At 39.6% G+C, this 27,513-nt stretch overlaps 1 protein-coding gene across 2 annotated transcripts in view; it reads right to left on the bottom strand.

Moving 5' to 3' along the window:
- Nucleotides 1-10,044: 10,044 nt before the first annotated feature.
- CA8 (carbonic anhydrase 8) overlaps nucleotides 10,045-27,513 on the bottom strand; it is a 48,486-nt gene continuing 31,017 nt past the window's right edge. For both annotated transcript variants that reach the window (XM_042022588.1, XM_042022587.1), the window contains 2 exons: nucleotides 25,226-25,392; nucleotides 10,045-12,285 (listed from right to left, as the gene is read on the bottom strand). In XM_042022588.1, the coding sequence (XP_041878522.1) occupies nucleotides 25,258-25,392 (135 nt within the window). In that variant the 3' untranslated portion in view covers nucleotides 10,045-12,285; nucleotides 25,226-25,257. The remainder of the gene's footprint in view (nucleotides 12,286-25,225; nucleotides 25,393-27,513) is intronic.

Below are 27,513 nucleotides of genomic sequence, written 5' to 3' on the forward strand. Positions count from 1 at the left end.
TTTCTTTCTTTCTTTCTTTCTTTCTTTCTTTCTTTCTTTCTTTCTTTTCTTTCTTTCTTTCTTTCTTTCTTTCTTTCTTTCTTTCTTTCTTTTCTTTCTTTTCTTTCTTTCTTTTCTTTCTTTCTCTCTCTCTCTCTCTCATATTTACCATCAAATAAAACCTTTACTATTGTCACTCGCATATGGTCTCTTTTGCACCTTAATACAGGAAGAGGCATTTCTAAGAACCTTAAAACTGGATCATAACAGGAAGCCATCAAAACGATTAGAGGGATGGAACGCTTCTCTTTGTGTGGAAAGCCTGAGAGTTAGAATTATTTAGCCTGAAGAGAAGACTTCAGGATGACCTAATTGCATCTTCCATTACCTGAAGAAAGCCTACAAGAAAGATGGAGAGGGACTATTTACAAGAGCATGTAGTGATAGGTCAAGGCATAATGGCTTACACTGAGTGTAGGTTTAGGTAAGATATTAAGCAGAAGTTCTTTAGTGTGGGGGTGGTGAGGCAGTGGAACAGGTTGCCCAGGGAAGTTGTAGATGTCCCATCCTTGTAAATGTTCAAAGCCAGGCTGGATGGGCCCCTGAGCCACCTGTCTAATGAAAGGTGTTCCTGCTTATGGCAGGGGAGTTGGAACAAGATGACCTTTAAGGTCCCTTCCAACCCAAGCCATTCTATGATTCTGTACTTATTCAAACTGCATTATTAGAAGGGTAAAATATTAGGTACTCTGAGTGCTAGAATATCTTACTACAGCCCTGGCTAGAGGGAAATTTGTGCAAGTATACAACAAACATGATAAGCAGGCAATAAATATCTTCCAGGCCATCTCCTACTGCTCAGAAATGACTTGGCTGAAGTGGTATGTAGGGGATAGGTCCTTAACAGAGCTTTGAAGACATGAAGTATTTGGACCATCCCTACTGATTGTCCAGTACCTGAAAAACATCAAAGAAAGATATTTTTTGTACAAAAAGCACATATTCTGGAGATCTGTGAGACAGGAAAAGAGAACAGAAACATTTGTCCTGCAGCTGGAGCTGAAGGACTAACACGAGTGAAAAAACAAGGAAACTTATTTCTGGGAGGTGATGTCTGAACATGCACAAAGATAGGTTGTTTACTAGATCAAAAATGTGACTTTGTCATTTTTGGAGAAAAGCTTTACACTTTGGCCAAATCCAATCTTTCTACCATCAGATGCAATGAATCTTATGCAATGAAGTGGGTAGAAAGTGATAAATATTTTTCACAAGAAGTGCATATGCTCTTTTATATGCCTTTAGTCCCCCATTTTATCAATTATTAAAAACTTTTTAAAGTAAAAAGACCATTGTCACTCTCAGTTCATCCACAAAGAGATTCCTGTGTCCCTGTTTGAAGTGGTCTTGTTTGGCTCTTCACATAAGACCTGTCATCTGATTTCAGTGTCAGGAAAGATTCTGGATTTATTTCCATCAATTTGTGCATCTGTCTTCCTTCTTATCTTCTCATTCAACTTCCCCCCTAATTGCATACCTGATCTGCAGGTACACAAATGAACAGGAAAAACTTTCATCTCGTAAAGTTCAGAGTTCAGTACTGGATTTCCCCTGGTAGGGATGGAGGAGCTTTTCCTTAGATTGCTCTCTTTTGCAGCCGTAGGAGCCAGTGGTACTCTCTTAGACTGCATCTCCATCCTGTGTCTGTCTGAGGCACAAGCCCTGGATGTGCCAAGCCTGCAAACCCCTCTCAAGCATGTTCTGACTCCAGTGGCCTAATGCTGATTTCAGCTGGCAAGCAGCAGGCAATGGAGTTACCTGGTGTGGCAACCACCAGCCACAGCTGTCTCTTATCCATGGCTGGTGCCTTACTCCTCAGGGAGTGCCAAGATCCAGGCTAAGGATGGCTGTTTCTAAGCTGTTTGCCAGGGTTCTGTGTGAAAATGTGACTCTAGGTACAAATCCCAGACAGGTTCTTCTCAGATGATGTGTTGACTGTATTGTCCAAACAACATTGTATTACTGGATGCTTCACATATTTTCTGTCAGGGGGCTTGGTATTAAAGGATGACAGAAAGATATTGAACACATTGTGGACTAATGAATGAAATTTTTCTGTCTGGGTCACTCAAGGATCAGGTGAAATTACCCTAAGGACTCTTTCTGGTCTTAATAGCAGGAAGTTCATTACTTTGCTGACATTAGTGTTACTGAGGCTGTAAATAGACAAGATGGGAAACCTGTTTTAAGATGCCTGTTACAAGATCAAAAACCCTGTGGCCATATGACACAAAGCACTAAAACAACTTCAGTCTGTCAGTTCAAATTTGTTCCAAATATTTTGAATTCTTAGTACAACTTCAATCTGTCTTGACAGATCAGTTTTTAGCTCATCCTGCCCACTCTAATTTTATGCTGAATACACATCATCTGTTTACCCATAGTTGGGATAAAGCCTGGCATATATCCACATACCGTACTCTGGCTAATTCATCAGAAATATGCCCGTGCCTCATTCAGATTGGATTTGTACCACAGGCTGATCCAGGAGCACACAGATCTTATATCATGGAAGCACAGCCCGTGTGCGGCCTGTTGACAGAAATGGTATGTGACAGAAAGAATCTAGGAGAAAAGTAAAAAGTATAAAAGCTGGAGGAAAGCTGATGAACAAAAAAAATTGAGACGTGACTTAAAAGGGAAAAAAAGAAATTTAGAAAAGGAAAAGTAGCATGTGAAACAAAAGATTTGAAAACCACGCACAACACTGCGGGTAGTGCAAATACGGTTACACACAGTGCCAGACGTAAAGCACTGAGAGTACAAAGATTAAAGGCAACTCAAGATGAGGCAGAAGGTCAATGCAAGCTTCTCAGCTTGATGAAGGAATTACTGGGTGAATTTCTGTGGTCTCTTTTATAAAGATGAAGCCTAATAGAGTGAACCTTTCCACTTTAATGCTGGTTGATCATAAGTAATTGCCAGTCACTGTGGTGGTGCAGTCTGGATTGCACACACAGATTTGAGTGTATTTTTGCCGCAGCTTTGAAGCCAAGGCTGTGCTGCTGGGTACAAACAGGAAGACTGTGACAAGAAAATGGGAGGACTCTGTCTGGACAAGAGGAAAAATATCTCATTAAAATCTAATGAAAGATAAGGAGATCTAAAACCCCACGTGATCTCAGTAAATTAGCAGTTGAAAAGCTCTTGAGAGAAGATTTAGACTTGAATCTAACTCCTTCCTTGCTCTTCCTTGCCAAATGTTCCCCTCTTACAGGTGCAACTGCTTTGATTTGGGTGACAACAGTCCTACCCCTCCATGTAGATGTCTACTACAGCTAAAATGTGAGCTGGGACTTTTTGCTGGGAAGGACACCATGTTTTGAGTCTTTTCTCTCATTCTTCTGGCTGCTAGGGAAAGGGACAGGCATAAGGAAAGTGAAGGGAAGAGGGATGTCTCATCACTTGGTCTCTTGTTGCCCAAAACTGAATATATTTTGCTTCTTCCTTCTTAGAAATTGGTAGAAATGAAACATTATTAAAAAAACATAAAATCAATCTATGCCCATCTTAATTTCTTTCTATATGAAGATATTCCCAAAGTAATACCAGATTACTCTTTTTTAACTGGCTAATTAGCAAGAGGAGGTGTGTATTCGAGATCACAGTGTCTCTCCTATTAAGAGCTGGTAATGTGACCCCATATTATCACTCTCTTCATTTACAGGACAACTGAGATACTTTCTTTAAAAGCATTCCTTTTTCTTTTCTCTCTCTTTGACAAATAAAAAAAATTACACAACAGAACAAATGTAGAATGCAGGAGCTGCAGGCTCAATGAAAAGAGAAATTTAGCTAATATTACAGAAGTCCTAAAAAACATTGCTAAAAATGATTGAAATTTAAAATCTCAGTAATTTAGTGTATTCTAACTTAATTAAAGCTTCCCTGCAATTCAGAAAAGATCTAAAAATGTCAAGAAAGGCACTTCCTTTTCTTGCAGGTGGAACAAAGACCCATCTTCCAAGGGCTTCATTGAATCCATACTTTTGAGACCCTAAGATTGAGCACACATTTTTCTCAAGACAAATAATCTTCACAAAATAATTTAAGGGGCTTTGTGAATAAAAAAAAAATTATGGTGAAGAACTGCATAGTTTAGCATTCTCATGTACAGCAACAGGATTCTGCCCTAATTCAAAAAAGAAGTAGAAATGACATTTTATTAAGTGCTCCTCCACTTCTTAGAAAAAGAAAAATTTCCTCATCAATCTGTCCCTAAGCTTCACAAATTTGACACTCACTATTAAGGACAGTGAAAGAAACTTTCTGCAGTTTGTAAATGCAGGACACCTATCAGACCTTCTTTTTTGCATTTATGAGTCCAAATGGAAGTGGTGGCAACTGAGCTTGTTAGCCTTTTAGTGATTAAAAACAAAGTTAATTGTGATGTAACACTAACCACAATTATGGTAATCAACTCTAAAATGAGAATGAATCCTTAATATTAGATTCAATTTTGTTAATGAGAAACTGAATTTAGGAACTGTTACTTGATTAACTAGCCAAGAGATGTAAAGAAGCATGGAAAGTCTTGAACACCACTCAAAACTTTTTGGGAAAGGGTGAATACTGTAATATCAAGTAGCACACAAAAAATGTCTGTGCTCTGCAGCTACCCACTACTAAATGTGTTTGGGAAGGAATTCACAACAGCAAGGGAAGGCGGCAGATCAAGAGAAGCAAGGGGAAGTTGTATTTTGGAGCAACAAATAAAAGCAACATGATACAGATGTGAAGAGGCCTTTGGAGAGAGGAGGAAGAGTTCACATTCAAGGTTATAGGACACAGTTAATCTGCCTCTGTAGTGGTGCTCACTTGAGACACTGCAGGTACTGCCTTGTGTAAACCAGTAATTTTCACAGAAGTTCGCAGTCTTCGCTTATTCCCATGAACTCAGATAACAGGGACCTCTGAAGCTGGGGATCTAAACCCAAGCAATATATGCTTTCCTGGCAGCAGCAAAAGTCCTGAAAGCACAGGATTTTCTTTTTTTTCCCCATCCCATTCTTGGCATTTCAGCAGAGCAAGCACCTAGGAAGGGCTGCTGATCACTGTGCCTTGGGGAAACTCTGTGAGAAAAGTGTTTATGCCAAAAAGGTATGTAAACAACTGCCCATGCAGAGCACACTTAGTCTGGGCTGTCCTACAGTTCAGCCAAAATGTGTCCTTGTTTTAACACTGTTACTTCAAAGCAAGCACTTGAGGGACTACCTGTGGGCTCACAGTGCTCACAGCTCACCTTAGGCTTCCCAATAGCTCTGATTCCACTGAAAACACCCAGATGGGCTCCATTTTCCAAATAATAAGCAATAAAAACCTGTGGGACTCTCTGAAGAACTGAAGTCAAACCAGCACTGGGATTTACAGTGATCCTAAAATCACTGGTGGCCCTGCTGTATTTAATTTCTTGTATTTGTGAATTTTATCTGAATAGATGTGACCTTGACACATGGCCTAATCTACAGTTTACTTTCCAGTTTTAACAGAAACCAGTCATTTTCATACATATAATTTTTCTTGCAGACTATCTCTTTGCCCACAGATCCCTCCTTAGACAAGGGATATAGGTCAGAAAAAAACAGATGCCAAATTATGATACATCTGCAGATACATGTTTTCTTTGTTTGTGTTTTCTGTTGGAGAACAAACCCTGCCTGAAGCTCTACAGTATGCAGACATCTAGTGGTTGGATACACATCTTTACAGGACACCTGGAAAAATTTTGTGCCATCATATCATCATCTGAAGGCCAGACGCCTCGGGCCCTGTTGAAAACAGATTCTTTGGCTCTTCAAGAACTTTTTAAATTCCTTACAGCCCTAGTCACAGTTATTTTGAGATGCTCTGACCCCATGTGTTTTTAGGATCCCATTTTAAATTGTGTGGAACTGGGGTGGTCAAAACATAAAATCAGGAAGGTTCAAAATACTGCAGCACATCTACTTAATCACAGCCTGTAATTTCACACTGAGGCTCATGCATTTGGTAGTCATTAGAGGCTTCCCTGCCAAGAGCACACAGCTCTCAGGCTTTTTTGTGTTTGTTTTTTATTTTTCTCTTGAGTAAACATCTCCTTATCTGTGTGAACTACTACATTTTTCTAAGCCATGAATCAATCTTTCAGCTACCTTTGGTTTGCATTTTTTTTTCTTTTTGCTTGGCCGCACATATGATTACCCAGCTAAAGAGACCAAGCCATTTTCAACTTACAATCCAAGATAATGAAACCCATTTCCTACAGACCTATGGTGCATCAAAAAGAAAAACCCAGGTATCTTCACAACATGAGGCTAAACACACATTTTCTAGAACTGCTTTATACCTGCTATTTAAAATATTGCTGACATGGTGTATCATAATCAGCTCTCTGTGTTCACTTATCAGAGCTTTCATCTGTTTCATGCTCACCACTGTCAGATGTTCACATGGGAGGCACTTCAGAAAGCACTGTTTGTAGTGTATATTTATATTAAAGCCTAAGGGAGGAAAAGAGTTTATGTCTATGTAAGATCAAGTTGGTTTTGTCTCCGTCACAAACATCACCTTTAATAATAAGCATGGGAGTTGCTTTTGTGCTTGAAACTTCTGCCTTCTTGAGTGCTTTTCTTCATTAAAAAATGGAGTTTGTGTTGAGACCTTATTTCTTTACTGTCTTCCATCTCAGGAGATGTTGTGGGCATGGGAAGGTAACTCAGCACAGGGAATGTGGTGAACAGCCAGGGTTTGGGGTAAGGATTGCTGTCCAAGGACAAGCAGCCAATTCCCTGTCACTGATGGGAAAGGTGCAGGAGAGAAGCAGTCTCAGGCTGGATGTGGTTTCTGATCACTGATTTGGGAGTTGGCTGTGAGTTAGTCAGCTGGTGTTACACAACCCAGAATGGATCACTTCCAACACAAGCAAGTTGAGAGGGAAATAGAGAAGAAATATTTCCAACCACATCTCTGCTAGTGCAAAGGGCACTTAAGGAACTTTCTTTATGCTGTTTTTGCTTTATCTTGATACTTTTTTAGGTTATTCGAGGCTTAAACAGCTCAATGTGTACTTTATAGGGCAAATTCTTTCCAGGTATATCTAATATTTCCCTTCTTTTATCCCATCTTCAGTTGTTTCCCTCATATTTGGGGAGAAGAGGGCCTCTTTGTATGAAGATGAGGTCAGGCTGTGGGGAAGGCCAAGCAGAAGTAAAAAGCTGCCACTGTCTCTGTAAACAGCATGGGAAGAAAGCTGGTGAGAAGCATTTGAAGGTACTGAACAGAAGAATCACAAAAAATAACCCAGCACTGAAAAGCAAAAATTGCATTAGAAGTAGTTATTGGAGCACATCAGGGAGAAGGCTTAAGAGATCTGACTGCTGAGTCAGTGCTGGGTTTTTAATTTGCAAATAAGGCTAAGTTAAGGTATAACAAGTTCTCCTGGACAATGACTACATGCTCTGCAGGTCCATATGAAGAATCTCTCTCTGACATGGGGTCTTTTTCCGATACCTAGCATCATACAGATAATCTGTGATCAGAGAGGAATCCTCACATGATAGAGGGGAGAAGGCATATGCAAAGTGATTGTAAAGATAAGTTCTTTAATACATCTGAAGCATTTAAACAAGTACTGTAAAAGAGAAAGGCTCACGAGAAAGTGAATAACATCTTCAGAGGAAGTCTCAAACAGCATTCAATATAAAAGACCTGGGGCAGTAAAATGAATAATGGGGAAAAAGGAAAAGGAACAGGACTAACAAAAATTCATTAAGCAAAGGGAGAAACCCAATCACACAAATACCAACAGGGCTGGTGAGCTGATGGTAGGCATATAGTCTTCATACTGAAATATATTAGCTTTAATTAGATGTTCTATAATTAATTTAAAAATGGTTTTGTTTTTAAAATATTTTTTTATGTGTAGCATTCTAAAGACGTAAACACACACACAGAGGTGTGCTTACAATGGCAGCTACAGTTTCATAAATAAATGTGCATATAAACACTTCCAAACACGTCCTGCATGGTCCAGCCTCAGGAGGTGTAGTGGGTGGTTCTCCAGCTACCTGACATTTCAGCCAGCAGCACATAAAGGGAGAACACATCTCAAAGCAAACTCCATGGCTGATGATACCACCATGAAACCCAGCCAAGGAGGAAAAAGCAGGCCAAAATTTGTACTCCTTCCACAGTTCTCAACCCCTAGAGGGTTTTCCCCTTTTTCTCTACAGCCATCATTCCCTCTGAGGCTCCCTCCATTTCTACAAGAATGGAAGCTTCCCTTCATTCTCTCTGGAGTGGATGTGACAACCATGAAAGGAATAGTTCGCCCAAGACCATTACTGGGGCAGTGGTGTGTCCACCAGTCAAACTCAATGAAGGTGAGTCTGTGCTTATGGCAGCTGCATCCTGGCAGGGTCTGGAAAACACTGATGGGTGTGACTTCTCATGAAGCTGCATGTGAATGGATCTCCCCTCCTCGTTCCTTCTCAGCAAAATTCTGCTACAATTTATCAGTAAAATTATCTTTTCTTTATATTGCCCTGCTGTTAAGCCCTTTCACCTCATCAGCAACAGTAGTCTTCAATTACTCTCTGAGAGTCAGGAACACAGATGAGTCAACCATTAGGATGCAGACCAGGATGATGGCCAGGGACCACTCTTACTTCCTCTTAGACTCATGTCCTACCTCACATCTGTTTCCAGACAAAGCCACTAGCAAACTCTTGCCCATGTAATGTCTGGGATCAAGCCTATCCTTTAACCCACACCAGTTTATGCCTATTTACCTCCCAGATATATTTTGGGAACAGGCCTTATTGACAGAATTTATTATTAGTGGTGGCTATGCCTTAATTTTCACACAAAGGAAAGGTGGGAGCCAGGGCAAAAGGCAGCTGTAGGGAGGCACTGTGCTGAGAAGCTACTCTGATTTAGAAAAGTGAGAACCCAGGATCACAGCCCAAGGTACAAAGCACATCATATCATGGTCAGAAGTTAAACTAAGAGTTTAAAGGCTCTAAATTTTTCTGAGAGCTCCAGAAAACTACAGAGGAAACTGAAGAACACATCACCTGTAGAGGGAAGATCACTGACAGCAGGCATCTGCCCCAATTCACCTTCCTTCTCCCAAGAGACCAATCTCTTCCTATTCCCAATACCTTCCTACAGTTTATCAGAAACCTGTGGAGCCAGATTTTGTGTGATGAGGCACAAAGTTGCTTTTAAGTATTATGGCATTGATTTCTTGACCAACAAGTGTGCAACTCTTGGAAATTTGTAATTCACATTTCTAATAAATCTCTAAAATTATATGAAGCATTATGCTCATTAACATTTACCTTTAAAAATACTTCCAAAGAGCAATCTGATTCAAACTTTTAGCAGCTGTAGGCTTGAAGAGGAAATTATTAATTTAGGGCCTTACACTACCCTCAGAACCCCTTTATCTGTTTCATGATTTCTTAAAAATATTAATACAAAGGCAGGCATGTGGAACTCTAATTGGAGAGCAGCAGACCCTTGCCACACTCAATAAAACCTCTCATGGGTGCAGTGTAACTGAAATAATACACAGAGAGCCCTTCCTGAAAATTCCTCCCTGTGGATTCCTACCAAAACCAGAAAGACTAACTTAACTTTTCCCAACACAAAATGAATGGGGGTTGACCAATCTGTAATTAGAATGGGGGTGTTTTGTGAATGAATTTGTTGTTATAATTAGATCTAGTTCTTAAGACACAAAACTGTTGTAAGTATTTTTACCAGTGGGGTTTTTTTTCTTTCAAAGTCAAGCCTAGGAAAAAAAAAGTCTGACAAATGTTGAGACAAATTTACTAACTTAAATTCCTCAGTAGTAGTAGTATTTATATGACTAGAATTTCACTGCACAAGGCAATGCTTGAAAGAACAGCAAACACAGGAAGGGAGCACGGGAAAGGGAAATAATGAACTTTTTGGTGGAGACATTACATCATTTGCTTTGCAATGTATCTGTATTTCACAGCCACAAGAATATCAGCCAGGTCCAAGATAAGGAACATGTTTATTTAGCGAATAAATCTACTTCAGATTTCATCATAATGTCAATATTTGCCATATTAATACTACAGTTCCTGTTAGTTAACACTCAGTAGTTAATAATATGTTATATGCAAAGGGAGAAGATCTTCTGAATGAGCTGTGCACATAACCTGAGAATTGTCAGGTTTGGAACGTGGTTCACTCCACTTTTGGAGGGTTCTTTCATTGCTGGGTGCAAGGAGAAAAGAACAGACCTTCACCTGGCAGAAACCAGTTGACTTCCATCTCACAGAGCTTTGTTTTATTTTCCCAAGCTTTTAGTACCAAACCTGACAACTAAGACAAATTATCAGGCTCCTGTCAAAAACTGCAGACAGTCCAACCAGGCCACTGCAGGCCATTGCGGCAGAGACTTGTCCTGCCCTGTGGTATCATGCAGATCAGTGGGAGGCTGGGATCTGGTAATCGGGTGTTGGGGCTGGGCTCTAGCTGCAGCTGCTTGGGGAGTAACTGCTGAAGGAAGAGGGGCAGCAGCCAGTGAAGCTGCTACATGCACATGTTGCAGACACTGCAAGTGGAAAATATGGTTTTGGCCAGCACTAAAATCTTGAACCCATTGTATAGATAATGGGGTTATACTTCATCAAATGTGGGTGAAAGATAGAGATAATCCTAAGAAACATAAGTTTCTCTAAGCCCAAGGAGCAACATGCTGATTGCTACTCTGCTAAGCCCAAAATGAACAGATGACCTCATGGTGGGCTGCTTGCATTATATTTTCAGTGCATTTATTGCAATGCATGCTGCCGAGCCTTGTCTCCAAAGGAAGCATGTGTTTCTGCAGTACGCCCAGTTACAAGCACATTAAGTGGTCAGCAGTATCTGGTCCCCCTCACCCGGCTCACATGCAGAGTGTGGGTTTGTCCTGTTGTTTCTGCTGCCCCCAATATACACATAAATTACTCAGAGGGCTCGTAACTCGTTCCTCAGCAGCAGCTCTCCCCATAACCCTTGACAAGGTGGGTTAAGGATGCCTTCTGACTCTGCATTTACCATTGCCTGGAAATGACTTTGTGGCGGACGATCGACCTGCTCCAAGGCAGTGGCGTCCCCTTTGTGAGCCCTCAGTTTGCATCTTCACTGTGCCCCAGACTGGAACTTGCCATCTGTGCCTTTGGGGTTCTTCCACTGACACAGATCTCTGCAATGTCCCTCATGCTAGGACAGGGGACCTCACTAATAGCTCCGGTGATCAAAGCCATTGCCTCCCACATTACTGACTCTGTCCTTCAGATCTTGGTGTTTCTCAGGAATTAGAAGCTATGAGGTTGACTAGCTGGCTCAGACTACCCTTGCCTTATCTTCTCTGTCAGATAAGTCATGTGTGGCCCAGCATGGCAATGCCCATGCTGTGCAGTGAGCTCAGGACATGCAGAGTAAGTCCCCAGACCACCATCCTCAGCAATGTACAGAACAAACAGAACTGTCATAATTCACAGGAGAACAATGGCTGATAATTTTCTGCCTGAATTGAACACTGTGTCGTGAAGTTCCATGGTTCACCAAATAGAAAATAATCCAGACAATTCTGTTTATTGTTGTATTGGTTAATTTTACTTAGTTCCAAACTGTCCTTTATTTCAGTAAGGTTCCTAGTAATGCAAGTATCATTCAGCTTTATTCAGATAAACCATGTCAAGTGCATATGTTTGGCAGAGAAGTGCTGCCTTCTGTCAAAAAATTAATTCTGAATTTGTATAATACTCTTTGTGAACAAACAATGTTTTTATTACCTCTGTGGAATGCATCTCCCCTCTACAGAAAATATGGCTACTGACAGCACAAGAGATGATACGGAATAAAACTAAATCTAACATTCAAAACAATAATGAGTATTTCTACATATTAGCATTCATACCAAGCTTAAAATCAGTATTATTTGGATCACAGATGACTATTGAATGCTATGGCATAGTAGCTATAAAAGCAATGATAATGACTATTTAAAAATAGTTAACAGTGTGAATTGGAAGATTTAATACGTTTTCTTCTTTAATACATTTTCTTCAGCCCATTCCCAGAATTTCACTGGACCATGTGGACAGACCAACTGTCACAGCTGTCTATCAAGGCTGAATTAGATGAAGACAAACAATACAGGCTTTGTGGTTCAACTGAAGCAGCAGGCTCAAAAGTTTCCATTTCTCATCTGTGGGCACTGTGGGAGCATTGTCTTCCCCCTCTCTGAAAAGAGAATGGAACAATTATGTTACTGAAATTCCTCCGCAGTGGGTCTGAAAGACTGTTTATGTCCAGCCAGGGAGACAGGGAAAACTAAAAGCTGGGATTTCATGACAGCAGGTGGGAGCAGTTTCAGGGTATATACTTCAGTGACATAATGGTACTGATTCTTCTCTTTTAGGGTAAAGCCAGTGCTGCAAGATTTACTAGCAATGGAGGAAATGGCAGTAAAAATGCGAAGTTAAAGGCAGTGGTAAAATTATTAATTTGAAACAAAGTTTTACAACTGGCTTTCTGAATCAATCTGGTAATTGATTCTAACCTGGTGCTCATGATAGTAAACTAGAAAGCAAACTACACTGGTCACAGAGAACTTTTTACCATTTACTATTTTAAGGGCCTTACTAAGTGAAGTGCTGAGTACCAGCTCTCACAGGAGTCAGGTGGGCTCAAGGGATAGAAAGCAATCACCAATAAGTAATATTCTTATTCATTAGAAGCATTAATCAATACTTGATTTCATGCAAACACATATTCATGTGCTTTGGCATAACCTTAAGAATCCAGGTGCTCAGATTGCGCCAGTGCTCTCAGTTCAGAAGCAATAGGTATGAGAACGCCAAACCACTTCATTCTGTTGTACTAATAATTTGCCTTTTTTTTTTCCCTGAGGTTATTTTAGTGCTAAATATAGCTCAGTATATACACACAACCAGTCTGAAAGTGCTTGTGTGCAAATGGTCACCTGGGGCTACAACTGCTTGCAGGAAGAGTCAACATATTCTAGAGAGTTCCCACTCTGGTCCTGACAGCAGAAGGGAGAGTAGAGATTTTTAGGCACCAGCAATGCTGTTAAGAAGTCAGTGCCTACCCACAAGACAATCAGTGTTGTGATTTCCACGTACTCCCTGGTTATCATTCAATACCCCCCAAAAGTCATGTTGTCTGGCAGCAGCACCATTTGATGGTCCACTTGAAGAGCTTTCTACCAGCTGCCTCCTAAGGGAGGCTGTAAGGCATTCACAGAGCAGCAGGTTTTACACTCCACATAACAGCACAGAGGATTCCCAGTTCTTCCTGGGGCTTGGTATAAAGGTGTAACATAAAAAACCAAACAACAACCAAGTAATAATAACAACTAGTATTCTCCATATCTGGAAAAAATTCTTGGCACGTTTTTCAGTGGGCTACTGATACAAGGGTGCAGGGACCAAACCCCTCCCTGAAGTGAACAGAAAGTTTCCATTTGCATGGCTAGAAGTTACTGGATCAGTGAATAAGACTGAGCAATCCGAGTGAGAAAGTCCAAAAGAAGCCAAAACCTTTGTGTTTTTAAGGTTCCGTTTAGGTAAACTAATGCTGTGGCACAGTGACACTTCCTCAATCTCAATTAGTGCTAAACTAATTAAGAAAATTGTTTTACACACTGCAGTGAGTAGTACCTCTCCTCTTTCTTGGATAATCCCTAGTGTGATATAAGGGTGATTGAGTATCTAATTACTCCTTAATTGAATGCACATTTTGTACATTTTTAGCTAGTTCAAGCTTAATGCTTTTAGTCCGAAAGTCAAAGTCAGTGAAATTAAGTTGAACTGGGATTTGGGTATTAATGAATTACTTTTTGAAAGGAGCCTAATTATGAGCCAGTCTGAAGATTTCAGTTGTGTTTGTTACAGAAATATTTAATGTATTGTCTGACAAAAGACTGATTGTATATATTGGTAGTGTTGTTACTCATGTTTACCCCTTATTCTTGTTTAACAATAACTTTCCTACCATGCTAAATCAATAGCACCGTTCCATAATATATGTGGTCAAGTAACACTCTATTCAGGCCAGAGGTTTATGTAGATATGAAGACGCATGCTTCTCTTACTCTTCTGAAAAGTTTTTGGAAATGCAATATTTCAGCTACAATTGTACAAATGGGCATGTGCATTATAACCACAAAATTCTTAGATGCCTTGTTTATAGATTATATTTCTGCCCCTGAAATTTCCTTTGCTTGGGTTGAGTCCTACATATATTTAGTAGAGACCCACTGCTTCTGGTGAAGTCCTCTATGAATCAAATAACCATTCCCAAAGAAAACCTTCCAGGATCAGTGCCATAAAGTATAAATACCTGCAAAATCTAAGAGTTCTTCACAATACCCATGGTTTGAAAAAAAAAATATTAACAAAGTTAATCAAAACTCAGAAATCAACCTCAGAATGTAAAAAAATCATTGTTTTCCCAAGAAGATTTATATCTAATTCTTTCATATAATAGTTTTATGTACCTATATTCTTCACAGAGAAAATTTGCTTGTACAAAACTGAGATAAATGCAACACTAGAAATCTTATCTCTGAAACAAGGAGCAGAAGCACAAGCAACGATAAGGAGCAAAGCTGGTATATTTCTAAGAACCAAAGGTCCCAATGTTCCTATAGCAATAGAGAGAACATATTTAAAAGACGATATAAGAAAACTTTAGTGAAAAGAATTATTTTTCAAAGTCTTCCAAAAGTGTTGAGAAAGTGCAAATAAACAGACTAAGGAGAAATTAAATAGGATGGCCACTATAATATGTCTTTCCATCAGATAGGGAGGAAGTAAGATGTCCCACTGCAGCAGCTTTAGGTCAAGATCACTACATAAGATCAAAACCTTTATTCTGGTGCTTAAAAGGAGGCAATCTCCTTTCTGGAGAGCTTTTCCACCTCTTTTGTCTTACCATATTCCTTACCACCACTGTCTCACACAATGTCCTATCTTTTTCTTTACAGAAGGATCTTGCCTTCTCCTCCTTAATACTACGATGAATCAAAATGTTTAAGAGTTTAAAACAAAATCAAAAGACATGGGGGGCAAAACCAGTATAATACTGATAAAACATTACCTTTCTCCTACACCTTCCTAAAAACAGCACCTGAAAGTACAGCCAGGAGTAGTTTTGGAGTGTATCAGAAAAGAAAACTGAGTACCTTATCAAACCTTATCTTTCTTGAAACGCTTTGCATTCCTTCCATGAAAACGTTACAATTTATTTCATCTACATCAAGTTCTGTGGGCATTTAGCTACGTCTAGATAACTAAAATACACCTTTGTTTGCCTTGAGCTATGGGGATGCATAAATGTTTTTAAATGAAGTTTTATTGGGTAGCACTGCTCTGTCATAAACTCTGGTCTTATCCATAAAACATTGCTGACAACAGTCATTGCTGACATTCTGTTTCTTGAGTGGCAAGTGTCAGTTGCAAAAACACTTTCAGTAATCCAAATAACTTGGTAGTTTCAATTTACTATTTATTTACAAAACATGTCTGTCTGCTTAGCAAGAGTTTGCATATTTTTCATTGCATTGTCTTTATCTGTATGAAATAATCAGAATTAAAAATTCCAATAAGAGTAAGGATCTGTGACTACCTGGATCTTCAGTTTCAATGGAGTAATCATCTTGTGCTTGAATCTGTGTGATTTCATCCAGGTAAAACAGAGTGCACTTCCAGTGCCTGACTTGTATATCATTGCTGAAGGAGGAGAGCGTATTTCAAGCTCTCTTCTCTGTAACATACAGACACATGTACCTACATGTCCTCCTAGTACCTTTGACATTTGAGAGCCTATTACATTATATTTTATATGCACTAATCTCTTTTCTTAAGAATGGGTATAGTTTTATCAATGATGATTTAAGCTTCCTACTATTTTGACTCACCACTAATTTGCAGCATTTTCCCCATATGAAAATACCACGGCAGAGTTTCAGTGCGTGTTCAGACTCTAACTTGTGTGTTGTGATTGCTAATGAACATGTTGTGAGGGTGTTTTGTATGACTGGCACTCCTGGCTCTTGGCTCCATTATCAGTTCCCAAATAGAATTCTACAAACCATACACGGCTTATGGTAAGCAGCTGGAAATTATATTCTCAAAAGTCTTTTTATGAGAAGCTGATGATAACAGTGAATTATGAACAGGAAAGAATGTGTGATGCTGATAGAAACTCACAGGTCACAAAATTTAGGAACACTTGTCAGCATGAAGTATCTTATTTGAAGCATAAGCAGGGATCTGATTCCTAGGTGTCATGGGTTAGCAAGCACAGTCCCGGAAGTGATGTTCTTGCAAAGGGGTGCTTACAGCTTCCTCTATGACCTGACAGAACCTATCAGCTGGCCAGTTTGAATATGGACAATTCTTTAAGCCACTTAAAGTTGTGACCGCCTCTGTGATACAGACTTAAGAACAGGGAACTCTGAGGCAGAGCCTCTCTGTCTCGTTTTCCAGTGCTGGGACAGGTGGCTACGGGCCCCATGTGGGGCCAGCAGGCCCGGCCCAGGCCCTGCTCGGGCCAGGCCGGGCCAGGCCATGGCCATCCTGGAGCCAATGGGCCCTGTTCCACCCACAGAACCCCCCCACAGCCCTGATGTGGGCAGCCGGAGTGGCTCGGCTCCCCCCCCCTCCAGTGTGGCCAAGATTCAGCTGAAGGTGCCCTGCTGTCCGGCAAAGGATCATGTGACCAACAGCGATAAGCCACATTCCATCTGCAAGGCCGAGGTGAGATTTACCCTTTTAGTGCTGTGAAGAGCTGAAAACCTGAGGGAGAAGAAAGAGGAGATGCTTAAGGCTGAAATTCTGTTGTGAAGCTATGATATATCAGAGTACCCCGTTGTAATTTCATGAAGATCTGGGGGGTGGAGTGTTCAATTTGTACTTGTGAGCAAAAGCACCTGCGCTGAGATAGGCAGATGCTGAAGCTGCTGTAATTTCATGAGAAGTTTGAACAGTGAGAGATGGAAGCAACGTGGACTTTTGCTCCAAATGGAAAAGGAGAAAACCTCAGTTCCTAGAGATGCTCCAGAGATAGTCCTAGAGATGAAGATGAGGAAGACCCTTTGCTCCCAGGGAAGGAGAAGGGCCTCTGTTCTTAGAGATGAAATGCTCCCAGAGATGGGTGAAGAGAACTTTTGTTTCTGAATGGCTCAACCTTAAAATTTTACCCTGGTAATTCAAGAGTGGACCCTTGAAAGCAGTTGTGGGAAAAGCTGCAAGTTGGGGGAAGGGACTCTCACATGTGAGCAGAGAACCAACCCAGGCGGCTGTCTCGTTGTGATAATGTTTTCATAGCATGGGCAAGAGAGACTCCTCTTTCTAAATGGACTGAACAAGGTTATTATGGAAGTGGTAAACAGACTGAACATCTCAAGGGTCGTCTTTTTACATTGTCACTGGGAGAAGGGAGAAAGGCGGGGGGAGGAGAAGTGTTCTGGAGGTGTGGTATGATTTTATTTTCTTCTTTTAGGTCTGTTAATAAACTTCTTTATATTCTTTCAAGTTTGGTGCCTGCTTTGCATTTCTCCTAATTCTTATCTCACAGCAGATAAACAGTAATGAGTATTTTGGACCAAACCACTACACTAGGCTCCCTTATGACTTTATTAGCTTTGAAAAGGAAGCACAGTAATCTTTTCTCCATGCTTCTTTACATGCTAAGGGATTTTGACCATTTTCCATTCCTCCACAGTTTGTGTATTTCTAACAAGAGCTCAGTAAGGAATTGAACAAGGACAATTCCAATATGATACTAACTCTAAAAACTCAGAATGGTTTTCTTTCTCATTTAGGGCTTGATCACTTGCTATACTGATGCTCTGGCCTGGACACATAAATACCTACCACAGCAAGGACCAGTCTATGACTCTTGGCTGCCTCTGGCTACCAAGCTCCTACATTCTGGCCCCCATGTCAGGGATAGGTCACATAAGCTACAAAAGTGTTTTTCTACTCACTTATTTGAAACATCAGCAGTGGGAAAAGAATTTAGGCTGATATTACAGGGTTCACTTGCAATCTCAGTGTACACCCTACTCCCTGGTACTACAACGAAGTAGTGGAAAACAACCTGAAAAGGCACTATTTTTCAGCCATTCCTGCAGCTTTTGGTTGCCTGGAGACTCCAAAAGTTTTGTTTTGTTTCCAGTAAACCTCTGATTATGGTGTGTGGCTCACAAGCCAAAGGTGTTTGGCCCTCTGTCCTACAGTCATGCACTCAAGTGCAAGCACATTCTCGAGTACTCTGAAGTGGCAGGGGAGGGTTGGGCACTGTACATAAGACCTTAAATATAGAAGAACAATAGTCAGTTTTGGTGATAACATAAAGTTGTTTCTTTAAAAGACTGAAACTTAATTAAACCAACCACCTTTTAAGCACAAACTCTAAATTTATGGAGACAAACAATAACCAATAAAAAAATTGCTCACTTAGAAGCAGCATAAATACTCATATTTCAACAAATCTAGGAAATCAGTGTTTGCATTTCTAAAGAACTACTGTTAATAATCTTTGTGTCAGGTTGATTCGGGTTTTTTTAAACAGGAAAATGATGAGAACAGTCATAGTAGCCTAATGATGCATGGCTGCTGACAGCTCATTCCAGCTCTGGATCTACACAACAGGAAAGGATAAAATCCCCAAGTGTTAGAACTTCTGCAGAGCAACTTGTTTGTGAACTTCACAAACTGCAAATGCTACTAGTAACTGAGAATAAAGACACATGGATTGCTAATGTAAATGTCCATTAAAACGTAAATTTCACTGAGATCTCTTTAAACATAGAAATACAGTCCACAGCATTGTATCACACTTCCCATTTCTCAAAGGCAAGGTTCAGCTCCACGGCTCTCTCTGTGTTTGAATGTTCCTTCGTATTCTATGATCTGTTACCATACAATTGACAATTCCATAAAGGGAAGAGTGCACCACTACCTGTTTAGTACTAGTTCATTCCCACTGGCAACACCAGATCCCCTGTTCAATATTCTGGGGGAAGGGCAACATAGTTTTGGTGCCACAAGAGCTGCTCAGCAGCTTCAAAAGCAAGGAATTTGCACTATCCATTCACAAAACGCATCAGATACAGTCACCACATTGCCCTCTCTCCTTGCTGTGAAACTAATGCTGTGCCAGTTTCTCCGTGTCTGCTCAGACCTCTCAGTATCATGCAGAGAGTTTCTGCAGCATCAGAAATGCAGTCCCTGTTCCTCCCACCCTACATTACACCTTCCTGTTCCCCAGGCCTAGCACAACATTGCTATTTTAATGATGTCATTTATTTTTTCTCTAATCGTGAATGTACAACTAGGAAAATAGTAATTATATTAAGAATGTTCTTAACCTGAATTAATTTCTGCTATCATAATTTACAGGATATTGGATAAACTTGCAGCTACTTCCAGTCTGAGGTGTATGTATGAGTGTGTATATGTAGTTGCATATGTAAAAATTGATGCTTTCTCAGGAATTTCTGAATCAGTCACAAATGAAAAAATGTTCAGGAGAACTTGAGTAATGTATGTATGTAGATGGAGTAGGTATAATACATCATCACACTTGGAGGATAATTCTTTATTTATGAATACAAAATAAATTGTGTCTGAGATGGGGAGTTTTGAGACAACACACTGGAAATCAAATTCTTTAGTTTATTAATTATTCTCAGAGGAAAGCAAATTAAAGTTTAAGACTTTTAAAAGAAAATATTCTTTCAATATAATTTTAGTAAATTATTTTTTAGAAAAAGCTCTTACTGTCTTCTATTAAAAGAGCCTCATGGATTTAAATGACTTCTGTAACAGGCACCTATTCCTCTTAGAAAATAGGAGCAATGCCATTTACCTACTCCATGTCTGGAATCATGTGTATACCCCTTGATGTATAAAGGGATAAGAACATTGTAGGCATGCCATACTGAATTCACTATCATTACAAATTCAAGTTGATATTCAAGTGTTTGGGATCAGACATCTTGTTCATTCACATATAAAGCTGTTCCACTGATGTAAAAGAGAGGAAAGGCATGTCTATCACAGCAGCTACATGTAAAGCAACAAGAATTAAAGAGGGAGTGATAAATCCATTGGAAAACACAAATAAGGCTGTCCTCAGTGAAGAATGCAGTACTGGAAAAGTACTTATCCATTAGGAAAGGCAGTAAGCCCCAAAATTCCAGCCAGCCTTCTGGAATACTCACAATTCACATACTGAGAAATAGTGTGTCAAGCCTAAAACTGTCAAAAAATTAGCCTTTAATGAAATGGGTGATTTAAGGTTTTTCTTATTTGATTTCTCAGAGTGGTAACATTTGTTGTCCCCACTGTGAGGCTTTGCTGTATAACAATAAGAACTATAAATCTTATTCCAAGATCATCTGAAATTATCAAGAAATAGCTCGATGCCCATAGCGAGGGTTCTGAGTCAAGCAGGAAGTATAAAAGAAACTAGTGTTAACACTGAGGAAGTCACAATGTTATCCCTTCTCTTTTCTTTCACAAAAGGACCTGGGAGTCCTGGCAAACATCAAGTTCTAGTCAGTAATGCACCCAAGGCAACAATGAAGTTCCACAGCCTTCTGGGCTGCACCAGGAAAAGCACTGCCAGCAGGTAGAGGGAAATGCTTCTACTCAGCACTGATAGAACACCTGGAGCACTGGGTCCCGTCCTGGGTTCCCCGGTTCAGAAGAAACACAGACATACTGAGATCAGCAACAAGCTACAAACATGGTAAGGGATTGGAGCACCTGTCATACAAGTATGGCTGAGAGAGCTGGAACTGTTCAGCCTCCAGCAAAGATGCTTCAACAGGGATTTTATCAATGTGTATAAATACTTTATGAGAACAAGTATAGAAGGCGGCACCAGACTCTTCAGCTGCATCCAGTGAAAGGAGAAGAGGCAATGAGTACAAACTGAAATACAGGAAATTTCATTTTAAATGAAGAAAAACCTTTTTCCCTGCAAGAGTACACAGGAACACTTTGCTTAGAGAGATTAAGGAGTCTTCACCCTTATGATATGCAAAACCCAGCTGGACATGGCTCTGAGAAACCCACTGTAGTTAACACTGCTTTGAGCAGAGGATCAAACTTAATAAATCTCCAGAGGCACCTTTCAATCACAACTACTCTGTTATTCTATTGTTCTTCACTGTATAAAGCTGAACTCAATTTTTTAACCTTCCATGTCTGAAAGCAAATCTGTACTGAGCTTTTCCTCCAAACTCCTTAACACCTGACTGGCTCTATTGGATATGATTTTAAAAGGTTAGAAAATTTTTAAATGGCTTTTTCAAAAGAAATGTATTTGAAAACTTCAGCAACTGCAGAAGAAGGGTGAAAAGGTCATTTAATGGGACGTGATTGGGACGCATTTCAAAAACACTACCAAAACAGAGTCCAAAAAGTCATTAACCCCAGGCTATATGAGAGAGATATGTTTTCAGCAGAAAAAAGCAGAGCCAGATGAGGCCAACTAAATAGCAACAAACTTATTCTAAAACCCACTGGGTTAAAGACAGCAGAGAAGCTACCAAGTTCTGTTTTGTAATCCTGAAGGCTCCCTTTAGAGGCTGGCAAAACTTTGTCTTAGAACTGGAGAGAAGTATTTTGAGATCTGGGCTTTCCCATGATGGAGGAACATTAAAAAAAAATAGTTCCTTCCCTGGTACTACACACCATGATATTCCATGCTTGTGTCAACTCTGCTTCTTTTTCAACAAACTAGAACAAATTACATCAAAGATCAACATATGCCATTTGATCATAAGCCACAAAGAGTCCAGTTTTGTCAAGGTTTAAATCAAGGCTGAGGAGCAGATGTTCTGAAGCTTTGGGAGCATGGTGTGCATAGAGCCTGCATTCTGCTTCAGTCAAAATTAATTAGACCTTTCAAACAACCCCTTTCTACTCCTGTGGCTACACTTACAGAAACATTTGTCTCCTTCTTTCCCTGATAGAGTAATGAGGTCATGGCAAACTAACATTCCTCAAGGTTCTTCAAGTGGCTGGTGCCACACTGGCTTGGAATAAAAAAAAAATGTTGAAAACTTTACTGACAGGAGTTCCAGCAGCCTTGGCAGAGAGGCATTGTGTAAGAAAATAAGTCAACCAGTGTGTTTGTAACTGTAATATTCAAGACATACCAGAGCTCTAAAATAAAAGGTAATCTGCTCTTTAAAAAGAAAAAATGTTCCTCTTGAATCACTAGGAAGACGCTGCTCTGAAAATTATTACTTCCTCATCTGCTACTGAGTCTTCATAGCAACATTCAGTTGATGCCAGCCGTCCCAGCTTAAGGGACTTCCCTCATTCCTGTGAAGGAAGGAATCTTTTTGAAGATTTCTGAGGTATGTGTGAGGAGCTACTGTTCCTCAACACCTTCCTCCCAGAGAGGTGTGAGGAAATCACTACAAAGTAAGTAAGATTGTTTCCTTCCCTTTTTACCTCTTTGCATAGAAGAAATGTGAACAAAGCCATGTGATTTCTTTTTATACTTCATTTTTTTCAGCTCCCTAAACTCAATAGCAAGGATATATAATGAAACCTTGATTAGTTCAGTGCTACTTGGACTGATGCACACAAAACTGAAAAGACCTGACCAAATGAATTTCTGATAAATAATTCAATCAGGTGCAGAGAAACAAGTGTCATTTCTTCTGTGAGCTACACTGTGCCAGGAGTCACAGTTCTTCCTCAGTGCTTGAGTGCCCATAATTAGCATAGCCCTACAGTGAGGACTATTACTTTGTATTAAAAATTCCATCATTTGGGAATTAAAACTGCAGATTATTTTGTGAAGCAGGGCCGAGATAAATCTTATTATATAGAACAAATCTTTATAAGTATTGACAAATGTAATAAAATTTCAAACATGAAAGCAAAAGGGAAATTTTTACATTTCTATTCCAACATTGTAAAGGAAAGTCTTTCATGCTTAAAATTCAAACTCAGCGTGTCAAGTAATTTCACTGTTACAGACTTGAATTACCTGCACTGGCCTGAGGGCATTATTCACTCTCTGAGAAAAATTGTACTTTAATATTGCCACGATTTTCCCGAGTAATTTTTATGCAGAAGCTGGGATAAATTTGAAACATCCATTTCAAGATTAAAGCAACAACAATTGGTTACTGCAGAGAACCATGCAATTGAGGACTGGGCTTAGGGATAGGCCCAAAATTAAATATGAGAATGAGAAAATAATATTTAAAAAAGGGATCAGTGTTTTGGTTTTTTTGTTTAACTTCTCAGATATTAAATTGGGTTATAAAATACAAATAAACCCTTACTTCCAGAATGTTTAGATGCAAACACTATATTGAATGTTTATGCTATATGGAAAGACCATGAAATTGCTGGTCACTGTCCTAGCCAATGTAATAATTTCTATCATATGCAGGAGGGAGGATAATCTTCTTGCTTAGTTTTAATGGGTCCATTTTTTGGAAGCATTGAATTATCAATCTTTTTTGCAGGTTATCTGCTGCCTGGTCATTTGTTACTTCACATGAAACTGGGGACTGGACCCAGAGCATGCTCTGATGGGGCATAACTCCACAACAGAGCCTGACATGAACTAGAGAGGGCAAGAATTTAAAGAACATATAAATATCCTTACCCAAAACTGTTTATCAAAAACCTTTTAGCGGCATGCTTTCCAGATGAAACCCTAGATGAATCAGTTATTTTGTAGCGTTGAAGAAATGTGAAGATAGAAAACCTTATGCTTTTATATGGTGTATTTCAACAGTAAATAGGGTAATGGGGAGTACCCAGTGTTTTTATTATTTAAATAAAGTTTTTTTTAAGAAACTGGATGAAAAATTTTACTATGTTAAAAAACAGTAGCATTTATTGAAAAAAGCAATCATACAGATTCTTTTCTTGAAGATTTCCCAGATTTGCTGTCTTATTTTTTGCATCAAGGCTGGGGCACTTCATTTCAAAATCAACCATAAAGCTGGTGCCTCGACTCACTACTTTCAAGGCAACAATTTGTCTTAGGATCATAGAATTGTTTAAGCTAGAAAAGACTTTTAAGATCATCATGTCCAACTATTAACCCAGCATTGCCACGTCCACCACTAAACCGTGCCCCTAAAACTCACATCTACACATCTTAACTGCCTTCAGAGATGGTGACTCAGTTACTTCTCTGGACTTTAATTCTCTTTGAATCTCATTGCCAGGTTGTTCATTACAGTAAAACATCCATTAACTAAGTATAACGAGGTTTAGGAGTAACTAGAGCATTAAGGGGATTTATTTTGTAACTGATAGAGGCTAGGGGAACGTAACATGAGAGGTTTTAGTAACTGAAGCAGGGATAATGTAGGTTCACATGTGCATTACTCTTATGTCATCCTCAAATTCTTGCTCTGTGAGTCAATGAAGGTGGGAAAGAAGCAGCAACTACTTAGATGAATGAAATATGAAAAATTAGCCATGAGAGAAGTTAATTTGTTTCCTCCTGTATCTTCACTGGAGTTGCCCAAAATTTGGTCTCGTTGGGAAAGAACAGTATCATAAAAAAAAAAAGCCTCCTTTTAGAATTAAAGGCCTCCTTCCAGAACTACTACCCTGCTTTTTTAACGGAGTAAAAAGATCCACCAACGACTGGTCTTCTAGAAACATGGTAAGAAATCAACCAGTAAAACTCAGTACCTGGGGAAATATATCAGATAACCAAGGCATACTGTGTTCTTCCTCACTGCAGCAGGAGAAATTTAAAGCTACAAGAATTAATTGTGATGTAACTGTGCCTCGTGATCCACTGCCTGGATGGTGATGAATGACCTTCTTGTTTTGTATTGCTTCACTTGCATGCATGGCTTTTGTTTTACCTATCACACTGCCTTGCCTCAGCCCACCAGTTCTCTCACTTTTACCCTTCTGATCCCCTTTCCCATCCCATAGGTGAGAGTGACTGAGCAGCTTGTGGGGCTTGGTTGCTAACTGGAGTTAAACTATCACATAACCAAACTATTATACCACAGGATGAAACAGAAATTAGTGTCAAAATTTACAGTAGTGACAATGTATCATCAGCTAAAATTAAGGGCATTTTCTCCTTTAGCTAAATTATTTCAAAGTTTTGATTTTTCCATTAAGTTTTTACTTACCTGACTGAAGATTTACCATTCTTCCTCCTCTGCTACTGAAATGCAGCCCTGATGACTCTATCACTAAGTGGCTGAGTTGGTCTGAAGTTATCTCCTAGGATTCCATCAGAGCCCTCTAAAAGTTCAGCACCTTTAACATGAGTCCTCAGTCTTCGAAATTCCTCTATCTGAAAGACAGAAAAACAGAAATGAAGAAGCTGAGACACATTCTTCACTGTGGGACTAATGATCAAACCCAGCCTTGTCCAGCCAATTCTGCAGCTTTGAAAATTGGAGTGTTCGGGTACCATATACTAAGGTCAATATACATTAATAACATTTTAAAATAGTTATCAGCACTGTCAAAACATTTGATATAGAGAAAGACAAGAACTCTTATGCACATGGTTTGGCAAATTTATCCTTTGCCTTTTCACAACTACTTTTAGGATCTATAACCGTCTTGGCCATTGCAGATTACATCCTATGAATCAACCTTTCTCTTGTGTGTTGAGAGTAGTAATTCTTGTCTTCTTCAAAGAAGCGCATTTCAGGAATAACTTGCTTGACTATAAATTGTTTTGAAATTCTCCTGGTGATTTATTTACTGCCTGAAACTGTTGTTATCTTCTAAACCGGAAGAATACTGAACAGATTCTTAGCTTTAGCGGATGTCTGTTGACATTTTATATGAAAAAATACAGTTTTTGTGATCAAAACAAAATACTGCTTCAAAAGATCTGTAGATGTAGATAGTTAGAAAGTCAAATACAGTAAAAAATAAATATAAAAGGTTTCAGCTGAGCCAAAAAAAATATGTTTTTTGCTTATAGACTCTTTTTAGAATTTTCTAAATCTAATATGGTGTAGGGAAGAATATGAGCACCTTCCATCCCCATCCCTGGTATTAGCATCAAGTGCTGCATGATAAAAAACTTTACCTTACTGTTCACCAGTGCCATTTTAAAGAGTCTGGTATTTTAAATAGTTACAACTACTGGAAAAATAGTTTTTTCTTTGACATATTCACAATCTGTCTTAGCTGGATATGGCAAATGATGGCTGACTCCCCTAGCATCAGCCTTTGTACTTATACTGACCCTGTGATGCCTCACGATGCAGTTCGTTTCTAAGTTGAAACTGCAAATACACATAAAGCAAAATGGAGCCTGGAGTATGCAATCATTTTAACATCTAGGATATTATAGAGTTAATTTCTCCATGAAAAACACCCTAGGAAATATTACAGGGAGAATGTAAGCATGATTCCAGAATTAAATTAAATGAGGTACTAAACAGCAGGTAATGGCACTTTTATTCTTATTCTGCCTACAGAGAATACTTTCTTACTGCAACCTGGAAGACAACTGCCCTCGTTGTTTTCCACTCTACTGCAGTACTGATACAGACTTATTTACTTGATTTAGAGGCTAGCTCATCTCTGCTTCATTTTCCTTAAAAAAAACAGTGTGCTTGGAAATCAACACTCAGCTTCTGGCAGCTGAGATATAAGGCAACAGCTTAGACTGCAAAAATGAAAAAAGCTCCTTGAAGGTGCTTTTAGAGGCAGAATCCTGTTATGGAAGATTGTTGTTGTTGTTGTTTAAAGCAAACTGAAAACAAACCCACTACCAGCTTGGAATTGAAAAAGTCTTCAGAACTCAAGGACTGGTAAATCACTGAAGGAGTTTTGTAAAAGCATCCTCTTCTACCATCTGAGTCAACTCTGGAAAGTCTGAGATAATTGCAGTTTAGGAAGGAGCACTTTACAAAAATGTGGCTTTTGTTTGATCTTGTGAGAATGAGATACTTCAAACAAACACAGATGAAGGAGAGGGAAGAGCAGACTCTCTGCAAAGCTGGCATTTGTGAGCTGCCTCCTACTGTAACTACAAATGCTCCGTCCCAGTTCCCACAGTGAAATCTTTCTCCAGGAGGTACTCCTCACAAAGCTGCTTCCAGTTTCTTCAGTCAGGAGAGTAGAACTGACCTGATCTCTGTGCCTGCTCTTTAGTCTTTAGGGAAGCCAAGAACTGTAGCCCTGCTCTGAGGGGGAATTGCTTCTGGGCTCAACAGCCTCCTGGTTTAGTTGTTCCTTCCATGGTTAAGACTGCCATGACACATGGTGGTTTGCTCTACTCTGAAGTAGTTCTGCCAGAAAAGGACACTAGCTGTGCCAACACTACTTTCCCTATTAAATTTCCATGTGGCCAGGTAATATGTGTGCCCTGCTCATCCTGTTTCACTGCTTACCATCTTCTCCCAACCCTTCATAAGTCAATGCTGTGAAGTACACCCTGCAGGACTAC

This window comes from Corvus kubaryi, unplaced genomic scaffold (genome assembly GCF_017639235.1).
Source record: "Corvus kubaryi isolate FWS band 111438036 unplaced genomic scaffold, C.kubaryi_AGA036_p1.0 37216, whole genome shotgun sequence".
Lineage (NCBI taxonomy): Eukaryota > Metazoa > Chordata > Aves > Passeriformes > Corvidae > Corvus > Corvus kubaryi.